Source organism: Triticum dicoccoides, chromosome 4A (genome assembly GCF_002162155.2).
Source record: "Triticum dicoccoides isolate Atlit2015 ecotype Zavitan chromosome 4A, WEW_v2.0, whole genome shotgun sequence".
Lineage (NCBI taxonomy): Eukaryota > Viridiplantae > Streptophyta > Magnoliopsida > Poales > Poaceae > Triticum > Triticum dicoccoides.
In genome coordinates this window covers 641,021,635-641,034,015 of record NC_041386.1, presented here as the reverse complement: position 1 = coordinate 641,034,015, position 12,381 = coordinate 641,021,635, and the positions used below count along the sequence as shown (strand labels likewise).

The following is a 12,381-nucleotide window of genomic DNA, read 5'->3' as shown; positions in this document are numbered from 1 at the left end:
TCTGTCCCGGTTCTGGATTGAACCGGGACTAAAGGGACGGGGCATTAGTACCGACCCTTTAGTCCCGGTTCTAGAACCGGGACAACAGGCCTTTTTTCTACCAGTGTAAACAGCCAAACATACGGCAAGTCTGTCTAGCATACAAACTGGATGAGTTGTATCTTCCTCATGTGGACAGAGAAAGCATTGTGCACGCGGTCTTGAATAGCATGCCGGACTCCGCGGCGATCAGATGTCCAAATTCTGTACTGAATAGCCAATCAAATAAACAAAAATCTTTACATGTTAGTGGAACCCAGCTTCTGCAAATGCAATTAGCACCACTGAGGCAATCTCACTTGTCCTTGGCACACTAGCATGTACACTGAACTAGCTGTAACTCCAGGCTCTGCTCCGGCGCCAAAGAAACAAAAATGCTGAACTATCAGTGATGTTCACAGCGTCTCAACAAGTATGCTGCCGTGTTGGCTGTCTTTCTACGATTATATCCTAGCTCTCCACGCCACCGCTGGCGACCTGGCTACCAGAAGCAGACGGACGCGGCTGGCGGCGCCTTCCAGGGGAGGCGGCCGTAGCGGAACCCGTGGACGCTGCCCCGGCGTGAGGTGGAGCGTCGGCGGAGCACTGGCGCGGCCCAGCCGAAGCACAGGCGTAGGCGCGTGCGGAGGCGGCGGAGCCCCTTGGCGGCGGCGCGGCGCAGGCGTCGCGCCCCGGCTAAGACGACCCGGCGCGCGCGCACGCGGGTCGAGATCTCGGCGTCGCGGGAGAAGTGGTAGCTCCGGAGGAACAGCTGCCGCCGCTCCACCTGCCGCTCCCACTGCGCCATGTACTCCACGTACGGGTACGACCACGCCGTCGTCGCCAAAGTCTTCTCCGCCGCCGTCGCCGGCGACGCCACTTGCACAGACATGGGCGCGGACAGGTTCTTGCCTGCTGGCTGGCTGGTTGGCTCTGCTCTGCTCTTGGTCTCTTGGTTCAAGCAAGAAGCTAGAAGAAAGAAGAAGTCCAAGCGCGTGCGCGTGAGGATGAGTTGTTTCGGCAGCGGTTTGTGATCTGAGTAGAGATTAGATACGGCGAGACGGAGGATTTATAGGCTAGACGTGGCTGCCGGCGAGCAGCGGCGGCGGCCATAGCTGCAGGCAGCTTCGGGGCGAAGGGAGAGAAGAGAAGAAGGAAGATGGTTGGAGTGGGAGCGGGAGGGTGGCCGGATTTATGCTAACCGTGGACGTCTTTGCTGGCGCTTGGCGGGCTAATTCACTTCGCTTTATGTTGAGTATCGTGATTATTAGGAAAGCTAGCATAACGTAGAATATTATTCTACCTTTTTTTTACTTCAAGATGATCATGTACTCCTATATATATACCCATGAGGCTCAAGCAATAAAACGACAATTCCACCAAAACCCTCTGTCCCTTCTAACATGGTATCTATCGCAAGCCGATCCTAAACCCTAGCCGATGCCGCTTCCGCACCCGCGCGCCGCCCACGGGGCGGTCGGCCTTCATGACCGCCGCCAGGGGCCGCGCCGCCCGTACCTAGGGTTCGTCCGCTGGCCGTGTTGGTCGTCTGCCCTAGAGAGTCTTTTTCCCTGATCCTTTGATCCGGGTTTTCTCTCTCTCGCCGGTCGTTTTGATCAGCGTCTCTTTTTTGGTTTTCCGGTCTATGTGATCCGGTTTGCGTCGCCCATCGCTGTCGTCGATCCCGTGCGCCTCTACTCCAACACCGGCGCGATCGGCCGGCTTCTTCACCGACCCGACGGTCTTGCACGTCGTCCGCGCGTCTGTCTGTCGGTCGCCACGACCCGGCGGCCTCGCGCAGCGTCCTTGCGTCGGCCCGCCAGTCGCCTCGACCCGGCGGCCTCGCGTCATGCGGCGGCTCTACACCACCGTCCTTCGTGCGACGGCCCGCCCGTCGATCTACGCCGGCCGTCACCGCCCTGCTCCGACCGGGACACCTGCATCATCCCGACCCGGTGGCCTCGCGCCATGTGGCGGCCAATCATAGACGCCCTGCCGCCCGCCGCCCCCGGCTTCATCTTAGACTCCGCCGTCACCGCGCCTCCACCGAGCGGCGTCTCCAACCTCGCGCGCGATCGGATTGATCACCCGCCCGCCGCCGCGATCCGCTCATCTACGCCGTGCGACCGACCTAGCCCGTCGGTTGCGCGCGCCTCCGCAGGCCCCGTGAAGACCGTCCCGAGTTCAGCGCGCCCCTCTACCGATCGAGCAATGGGCTGCCGCTGCGTCGCCCCATCGGGCCGCTGCGCCGCCGCCCCGTGGTTCTTCTCCCAGCTGCACCGACCCGCGTCACCGCTGCGTTGCCCCTTTGGGCAGTAGTACCACGGCCCGCGGTCCACCGCCACCCAGAGACCGTCCGCTCCAGGTCGTCCCCATGGCAGCACCGACCCTCGCGCCGCCACTGCGTCGCCCCGTCGGACCGTAGCGAGCGTGGCACGCGGTCCACGCCGCCGTCCAGAGGCCGTCCCCGCGGTTGCACCGACCCGCGCTCCTCCGCGCGCCGCGGCCCGCGGTCCCTGTCGCCGCCCCGAGGTCTTCCCGCCGTCACCCCGACCTGCCCGCCGCCGCTGCGTCGCCCCTTCGGGACGTAGTGCGGCGGCCCACCGTCCACTTCGTCGTCCACGCGCGTTGACTTTCCGTGGTATGCGTCACGCCACCTCCCATGGCGCGGGAACGCCATCGTCCGCGCCGGTCTTCGTCATATTGTCGGGTTCTTCGCCTACTTCGAGCACCGCCGCCGGGCTCCGCCGCCGCCGCTACCCACATAGCCGCCGCTACCCACGTAGCCGCCGCCGCCCGCCCACCTCCTTCGTCTTCGTCCAGCACCGGCCCGTCGCCAGCGTCGCCGTCATCTACCCCGACCACTTCGTCTACTTCGACAACCGCAGGCGACATCGGCTCCGCGCTGATTGACGCCACAACCGTCGTCGAGTCCTTCTTTGCTGGCCTCTTCGACTCCTCTGATATGGCGTACAACTTGTGCAGGTCCTCGTCTATGCATGCCCGGTGCTGGCAACACCGATGCGTGCCTTCGTCCATGATGTTTCCCCGAGCCTGGCAAGCCTGGTGTGGCGCTTCGTCAACTTTGTCTTCGTCCGTCTACGCATGCCCGGTGCTGACAACATCGGTGTGTGCCTTCGTCTACGATGTGTCCCCGGGCTTGGCAAACCCGCCGCGACGTGTCGTCAACAACGTCTTCTTCCTGGCGCACCACTACTTCGACACCACTGCGCCCATGCTAACTCGGCGCGCTCTTGCGCCCACGGCTCCACGGCGACATCCTCAACACCAGCTCCCCGGCTCGACATCGACCACGACATTCTACGCGCGGCTACCTCAACCATGGCTACACCACCCTCGGCTCTCGGCTACATCGACAAACGGCACAAAGGGCTACCGCCTGCTTGAGCAACCTCGTTGGTTTCCACTCCAGCCACGACTCCGCGATGCGTCGACCATTACGACTGTGGGGGGGTGTCCGTCGGCTTGCCGTCGGATTCTTCTCCAGTCTCATCGTCTGCGTCGCTACCGTTGTGACTGCGGGGGGATGTTGAGTATCGTGATTATTAGGAAAGCTAGGATAGCGTAGGATATTATTCTACCTTGCCTTGTACTCCAAGATGATCATGTACTCCTATATATATGCCCATGAGACTCAAGCAATAAAACGACAATTCCACCAAAACCCTCTCTCCCTTCCAACACTTTACATCCACAAATCATACGGACACTTTGTGCTTGATTGCAAAATGACACTGCCATTTGTAGCTTCCTTCTAGCCTGCGCGTCCATTGTTTTAGTAGTTTAATTTTCTTTTTTGTTGTGATGAGTAGAATTGTCATATCTCTGTGTGTGGTGTGTCCATGGAAGTCACCGTATAAACAACACACATTATTAAACTCATTAAACGCCGCGTGAAGAGCGGCCAACCAGCTATGCCATGTGGCGCAAGCTGGTAGGCGATGATGAAAAAGCTTTTGGAATATTAATTTTAGATGAAGATGAGGCATTTTTTTAAATGTTTTTTACATGGAGATGATGACCTCACACATTTTTTTTAATGAAGAGCTAAGCAAAAGTGGCCCTTCCTGGTAGGCTGCGTTGATGTTTTTTATTTTCTTTCTTCTTTTTCTAGATGAAGGTGAGAATTTTTTAAAATGTTTTCCTAGATGAAGGCGAGGACTCCGTCTATTTTTTAAATGCAAACATGTGCACAACTTTCCCTCAAGCAACACCACAGGGTGACGCCCCAACCACTAGCGTTATAGAATTGGGCGGCCAGATGACTTTGCACAAAGTCGACCGTTTTCACCAAAGAATTGGTCTCAACAAAACTAAGTTCTAACTTAGAGCATATCTAGCCTTGATCCCCTAAAATGGCTATCAAAATTTTACTCCTCTAAGCGAGATCTAACCGAACTCCTAAACCGTATAAGGGAATAAAAGATTTACTCCTCTACTAACGGGCGCCTAAAGATACTCAGCCGCGACTGCGCAAAGTAATTTTTCTGTCGCACGACCACTTCCCCCTCCCGTCCCAGCGGCGGCGAGAACCCACCTGCCCGCTCGACGAAGCTGCCACGCCAGCGGCTCTGCACCCACCCAGCTGACGGCCTCGAAGCAGAACACGGCGATGCCGCATGCGAACGGGACGACAGCGAGGTGGTTGGCGCTAGCGGCCTCAGGCGCCGGCAACAAAGGCAACAGCACCAGCACCACGTTCCTATCCTTGCTGTTGTGGACACAATACCTTCACGTCGACGGTGGCCTCCTCCGCTCATCACCCTTTGACCTCTTCCCCTACTTCATGCTCGTGGCATTGGAGGTGTGAACTGCCATGGCCACCCTAGCTCCCCGCCTCTAGCCTCCGAGTCGTTGTTCTCGGCCCCACCATGGCCACACCCAGCAGCGCGATGGTGAGCTTGAGCCGGTGTGCGCGTTGTGCGTCGCCGGCAGCACTCGCCGTCATTGGCAGCCCGTCCGTATCTCCCCAAAGGTGCCCATTTGTTCGGGCCGGTGGTTTTGATGGATCTTTCTCACCAGTGGAAGAAGTGACAACGTTGCCGGTGTGATCACCATCGGCGCGCTAGCCGAGGAGGCGCATAACAAGTTTTCAACAAAATGCTTAAGCCATATATAAGTTTTACTTCGTTAAATTTACGAAATCGGCTAGAGCCGATCAGAACTTAGTGTAGTAAAAAAATACTCCGGTAAACTCGGCCGTTTACTTCTTTGTTTTTTATGATCAGCTAGAGAGATGCTCTTAGGACAAAACATTTTCGGGTGGATCGACACTTGCAGATATCTATTCCAAAAACGAATCACCAATTGGTCTGCCTGTAACCGTTGGATCGGCAGGCAGAGGCAGGCTTTGACCTTTTTGCATTTTTTACTGTTTCACCCCCGTGCACGCATAAAACCTGAAATTAGTGCGTGAAAAGCATGCTCAAATTGTCCATGCGTGCCAATCCAAACATGGAACCGCATATTTAGATTTCAGAAGAACAAGCGGAGGAAACGCCATTGGTGTGATGACAAGCTAAGCTCTAGGTTCGTACGACGTTCTCTTGAGGAAAAAGAAAAACCAAAGCTCCCTCCCTTCTGGGTTCCTACGTGGCTGCGTCCCGTTGTGCTGTATTTTAGTTTACTGTTTAGGAGTACGTAGTATAACGATGATGGTCAACAGGGTCATTATGTCACGGTCGGTACAGGCCGTCGAGACCGAGGAAACGAGGACTGACGGGCCGTTGGCCGGACGGGCGGCGCCCGTCGACAAGGTTTGACCTTGTCAATCCTGGAGTTGTTCGTCCGTTGTCAGTCGATTGGAAGGTTCTTGATGATGGGTTTTGTCACCACGGAGTGGCCGTGCCGGAAGCATGATATTGGCCTCGTCATCTCATACACGCTGAGGCCTTCTTTAGTTTAGAGGAATTTCATAGGAATTCTAGAGAATAAATTTTTTATAAGATTTTTTCCTTTAGAGCCCTTTGGTTTATAGCAATGGATTCCTATTTCTACATAGGATTGGTTTCTATCCTTCACATTTCATAGAAAAATAAAAAAAAAGCCTAGACTCAATGAAAAAAAAATTGGTGTCAACCAAATGACATCTTGTTTCCTATTTCTACTCATAGGATTTGAGATACATGTCATCTCATTTTCTACAAGATTCCTATTCCTATGAATCCTATCATATGAACCAAAAGAGGTCTGAGTCGTTGCTTGGTCTTCCACATCCGTACTGCCAGTGCCAGGTATAGTATATATCTGCAGTAGATCTTTGGTTAGAAGGGAGGAAAACACAATTGGCGTAAAGACAATTATAAGCAGGTGTCATGTGCGCGTTCCCCTAGTTGAAAGCGCGTACCGCAATTGAAAGCGTAGGCAGGCAGCACGGACAACCACGGCGTCGTCGTCTCGATTGGAAACTGGATAAGTTAAGGGGCGAGGTCATTTGGTCCATGGATCGCCTGTGCACACCGCGACACGTGGCGTATGATCGCCTCCATCCGCAGTGCCCAGCGTCAGTCAATTGCTTGCTTAATGCTTGTAGACTGAGTGCGCGTGACTGCTAACAGATTAAAAGATTGAGCGTCCATGTCCAGAAGCGAGGAACGATGATCAGCCAATGATTTTTTAGACTAATAATGACGTTAGCCCTTTTTTTAGCAAAAATGATATGACAGGTCAATGTGAACGGGAAAAACTAGCTGGGCTGTCCACCAAATTGGGCCGCGTAATAGGATGCGGCCCACAAGAGGCTAATAATATTGGGGCACCACGTGGGGAGCAACAGACCCGCTGACTGATGTTTAGTACCACCTCGGCTAACAAGGGGAGATTAAACCAGCTTATAAGCCCCCTCACCGCGACTAGACTTGTCCCTTCGGGGGCATCCGATAAAATTGGAACGATACAGAGAAGATTAGCATGGCCCCTGCGCAAGGATGACACGCACAAATCGAGAAATGGTCCAATTTTTTTTGAGATTTGGATTTTGCACGCAACTCGTTTTTCTTCTCAAAGATATGCCCCTGGACCCTTACTTTTGCATTGCAGGCCCCTTTTTTATTCTCACATATGCGCCACTGCGTCAGAATGGGGAAATAACTCAACTATGCACCAAACGTCTCACGCGCTCCTGTGATAGATCCATGGTCCTTTTTTTTTTCCTTCGTGCACATTCAAAAAAATGTTTTTCCTCGAGGATGCTAGAATCATTAACTTATTTGCTTGGTTAGACTAAAATTAAGGTAAGGAACAATTTGCCTGCGACAATAAACTACTAGTACCACGTATATGAATCATTGTTGCAGCTTGCAGGATCTACGAGTGGTGCTACTACAATGGTGACTAGTGGAAGCTTTTGTCAACATGGGGAAATAATTGGACACCAAGTGTACAACAATGTCAGAACCCATGCAATCCTTGCTTGGACAGATACGCAACGTCTTTCCATGAAGCAACCTGTTTGCATTGGTTGACCACGACATAAATGTACTCCCCCCTAGTAAGTTTCTTTTGCCTGAGGTTACTACTTAAAGTGGGCAGGAATCATCGTGGCATGAACTTACATACGTGGGAGTGTGTTCGTCAACTTTTTTTACGTGGGAGTGCTTGTCCTAGTTGCAAAGGTAAACTCAAGAGTGTACACTGCATAATTGTTCTCAACTGGTTTACTGGGTGGATCGTTCACCTAGCACGACCCAGCCTTTACTATATCCTACTCCTTCCGTCTATAATACAAAAGCAATTTTTACATTATACTAGCATTAAAAAAAATTTATATTATGGAACGAAGGAAGTAGCTAATTGCCCAGGAGTATATTGTACATACGCGTGGCAGGACCGTAAAGAGTGCTTGCAGTACCAGCAAAGATACGTTGCAGATTCACCCTGCATACTTAATTAACCTCTTGGGTACAAGCAAGCAAGAAGATGTAGTACGCGTGTGACCTCCAGTAGAACCTCCCTAGCGGCAGAACCGTAAAAAAAGAGTGCTTCCTTCGCACTGTCTCTCTGCTTGTCTCCACCGATGTTATGTAACGCATACCACACACGTGTCCACGTCGACGGCAGTTAACATCGCTGAAATATTTTGTGTCGACGTCGATGGCAGTTAACACTGCTGAAACGGTATTTTTATTGTCACCCTCAGGCAACGTTGAGGTGTCTCCATCCGTGGTTTATTTCTATTTTTGGAGTAAATAGCATAAAACTATCACTTTTCGTGCTAGGGTTTCAAAAAACCACCACTTTTTTGTTTGTGACTGATACCTACCATTTTTCTCGTCGGCTGTCTCAAAAAACTCAAATCGCCCGTTGCTAGCGTTTTGAACCGTTTTCTGACGATCCGGGCCCGCCAGTCAGGCCAGCTCAGTGCCGCGCGTGACGGCGAGGTCGTTAACGGCCGTTACTCGGACCGACCGGTGCGGTCGGACCGCACCCGCTCGCTCGCTGCCTTAAGTCGTCTCCCTCCCTCTCTCTGCTCTCACTCTGCTCCCCGGCCCGCACTCATCTCTCTCTCGCTCTCACTTTCCTCTCCTCTCTGCTCTTTGACGCCGGCGGCGACTTGCGCTGTGGAAGCTCCACTGCCGCCATGCCTTCCTGAAATGACGGGGATACGAGCTCAGAGGATGAGTGCGACATCACAAGCATGGACATGGCTCTTTGGGTAAGTTTTTCGATCTGCTGAGCTAGGGTTAGGGTTCATCTAGGAGCTAGATTAGGTTAGTGTTCATCTTGGTGAGCTAGGGTAAGCTTTGGTTACTGTTATTTAGTAGGCAGGGTTATGGTTGTTGTTTGAGCTATGTTTATGTATGCTTGAAAACTAGGGTTAGGGTTAGGGTTCTTGCTGGATTGGGGAAATGATTTGCGATCTATGTCTGGTTGTGTGAGCTAAGGTGATTTTGTTGATGTGTTCATGCAGGAGCTCCCTGACACCACCGTGGAGCCTCTTTTCTGTGGCCAACTGGAGCTTTCTGAACCCACCTGCATGATGCACCACATGAGGCCAATTAAGTGTGTGGCATTTGAAGGAACCTTAACTGGAAGGCGTTTCTATGGTTGTCCAGTGCCGCAGGTATAGTACCTTAATTGGAATCATTTTCTTCTGAACCCACACATGTATTTACAAGGATGACCACACAATATTATGTTGACAAGTTGATGTTCTGAACCCACACAATATTGTGTTGACAATTTGCTCTTTTGAACGTACACTGTATTATTTAGGATGAACTGCAATATGCCTTGTATTAAGGTATTGAGGGATATGGTTACTATAAAAAATGCTTATGTATAGGAAGCATATATCTGTGAAAGTACTTGTGCAAGCAGGTTGGGTTTCAGTTATAGTTTGAGTTATATTAAACAACATATTCAGTTTACTTAAGCCTCACCTTCAGTTTCTTAGTCTGATATGATTTGTTGTTATGAAATTGAGTGCACTTAGTGATGTATATTTCAATTTCCAAATGCAGACTGAAGGTGTTAACTGTGGTGTTACTGAGTGGGTTGACAAGCCCTGGCATCCAATTCTTCAGAATTGCTTGTCCAGGCTATGGGACATGTACCATGAACAGAATTGTGGCAGGGTAGTTGATAAGCAGAAGTATGAGAAGCATTTGGCCAAGCTTAAGACTGAAAATGACAAGCTGTGCATTGAGTACACAAAGCTTGTCCAAGATGTATCCAAGATGTTTGATTGGCAGGATGGTAGGGCAGACCACATGGATTACCAGAAGGCAGTTGAGGAGGAAGAATTTGAGAAGAAGAAGAAAGAGGTAGAAGAGAGTGCTAGGTTGGAGGTTCAGATGGAGAAGCTCAAACTTGCCAAGGAACAAAGGTGCATTTTACAGAGTCAAGCTGACATTATCAAGAATACCAGGAAAGCAATGAAGGAGGTTGAACAGGAGAGAGATTTGCTTAAGATAGAGAAGGCCAAGCTTGAGCATGTGGTGAATGAGCTGCTGAATGATGGGCATGCAAGCAAGGAGAAACTTGAGAAAATCAAGGCCATCCTTGATTCATGAAGTGTGTTCTGCAGATGGTGAAGTACATCCAAGGCCTTTATAAGTATGTGGCCTAACAATCTGATGTGAAGATATGGGGTGTACATTTTGGGGAATGTGAAGCTAATCTAGCCTATGTCTATGCCAATGTTAAGAACTGTAGTTTATGCTGCTAGAACCTTTAATGCTAAGTTATGAACTAAGTCGTAATGAATGTTTTGCCTGTATTTGAACCTCTTATGCTATGTTATGGAGTTAGTGATAAGCACTGCTGGACTATGCTATGTATTTGAACCTCTTATGCTATGTGTTTTTAGTGCTTTGTACCTGGGCTTTGTGGCCCAGTTATATTTACAAACCTAGGCCTACTGCACCCACCCTCCACTGCTCATAAATAGCCTACTCCACCCACCCTCCTCCCTCCAGAACACAGCCGCCACACCCCACCTCAAAAAAACCCTAGATGGATCCAGAGCTTGGGGAGGTGACAGATGAGGAAGAGGAGGCAGTGCAAGCAGTCGATGTGAGGAGGCAAAGGGCTCGCAGAGAAGATCTTGGAGAAGTGCAAGAGTGGGAGCTGGAGTTCAAGAGGAGGCTGGCAGAGAAGATCCTGGAGAAGTGCAACTCAGATGAGTTCACAGTTCTTGTCCCTGGCGGCAGGCGCAAGAGCTCAGGGAAGATCATCAGGTGGGCTAGGGCACAGGTAGTAATCGCTCCCCACCCTTCTACCAGAGCAAAGTGGCGTCGTTTCTTCGATCGTTATGATTGAGAGTTGTTGCTAGTAGTTTTTTTTAAGTATGAATGAGAGTCTGAGCTATGTATCCCTTCCATTTCTGTACAACTCTTTGTATGAAAAAATATTTGGATAGTGAAATCTATGAATGTTTGAATAAATGAATCAATGTTTGCATCAATGTTGTCTGAATCTACCCAGAAGTCACAAAGAAGCAAGTTTCATAATGCAACCACTTAGGTTTCATCAAGCAAACACATAGGTTTAAGAATGCAAACACATAGGTTTCAGGAACCAAATACTCAGGTTTCAGGAAGCAAATACATAGGTTTTAGGAAGCAAACACTCAAGTTTCAGCAAACAAATACATAGGTTTCAGCAAGCAAACACTTAGGTTTCAGCACTCATACAGTGCAAACAAGACAACTTTTCAGAAAGCTCAATAGTTACCACTAGCAGTGAAATATGCCTTCCACTTTCCAGTTGGCTTCCTAACCCTCTTGGACCCAATCTCCATCTCAGAGTGAGCAGCAGGCCTTGGAGCATTGAAACCTGTGTACCCCCCTCCTCTGCTAGCTGTTGATGCTCTGGTGTTCTTTGCTGGAGATGCAATGGATGACCTTGTGTTCTTGGCTGGTGAAGATGTGCTAGGAGCCCTTGTCTTCTTGGTCGGTTTGGTCTTCTTGGCAGGTGCTGATGTGGCAGATGTTGGAGTAGCAGAAGCAGCTGCCTTGTTACTCTTTGCTGGTCCTGGAGTAGTTGTGGCTGCTGCAGGCCTCTTCCTAGATGGTGTTGATGGTGCTGGTGGTGCTGATGGTGGTGGTGGCGGTGGTGGTGGAACCACACCTGTAGTAGCTCTGATAGATGAAGAGTAGTCTGACCTATTCTCCTGCACATTTAACAAAGCAAATTTCAATTAAACCACCTAGCCTATGAAACATAAATTTCTTTATCAATATGCATACCTGGTGATTATTCTTTCTCATCTGCAGTTTGGGTTTCAGTGGAACACCACATGTGGTATATCTGTGACCTTGCATATTGCAATTGCTACAAGTCACTGTCCCAATTCTTGATGTATCCTTCTTGGCAGGCACCTCAAAATGTCCTTTCCTCCTTGCTGTCTGCTTTTTACCCTTCTTTTCTTTGAATAGTGGAGGAGATATGTCATCCTCCATGGTGTGTGGCCAACAATCAGGTCCTGGAACAGGGTATATAATATGCTTCTAGGTTTCACAGTAGAGGGGCTTCTTGAAGAACTCATGGACAAAATCTTCAGGGTGTAGCTTGACCTTCTGCATTACTGCTATAGCATGACTACATGGAATAGCTGTCATATCCCACCTCCTGCAGTCACAAGTGTAGTTGTTTAGGTTTACACAGTAGGTCTTCTCTGAACTACTTGTAACTTGCCAAATGCCTGGTCCAGCCATATATGCATCACAATATTTTGCCCACTTCTTGGCCTCCTCCAATATCTCAGAGTAAGTGGGTGTGATATCCCACCTACATGTCTCTGTCTTCTCCCTAATCTTCTGAAACTTGATCATGAGTTTTGTCCTCATTCCTTCAAGCATTGTCCTTATGGGCTTGTTCCTAACATCCAAAATCATCCTG

General features: G+C 50.3%; 1 protein-coding gene and 1 non-coding gene across 2 annotated transcripts; one reads left to right on the top strand and one right to left on the bottom strand.

The window, feature by feature from the left end:
• Positions 1-520: 520 nt before the first annotated feature.
• Positions 521-1,209, bottom strand: LOC119289520. Its single transcript, XM_037568824.1, has one exon. It carries the CDS (start codon positions 908-910, stop codon positions 521-523), a length of 390 nt encoding a protein of 129 aa, XP_037424721.1. The 5' UTR covers positions 911-1,209.
• A 5,689-nt stretch (positions 1,210-6,898) lies between these two features.
• On the top strand, positions 6,899-7,001 carry LOC119290140. Its single transcript, XR_005141742.1, has one exon. It is a non-coding gene; the product is annotated as a U6 spliceosomal RNA (small nuclear RNA).
• The last annotated feature ends 5,380 nt before the right edge of the window (positions 7,002-12,381 follow it).

Bases quoted from the DNA above. Each gene is read 5' to 3' on its own strand.
- LOC119289520 (XM_037568824.1), bottom strand. From the start codon at position 910: ATGTCTGTGCAAGTGGCGTCGCCGGCGACGGCGGCGGAGAAGACTTTG.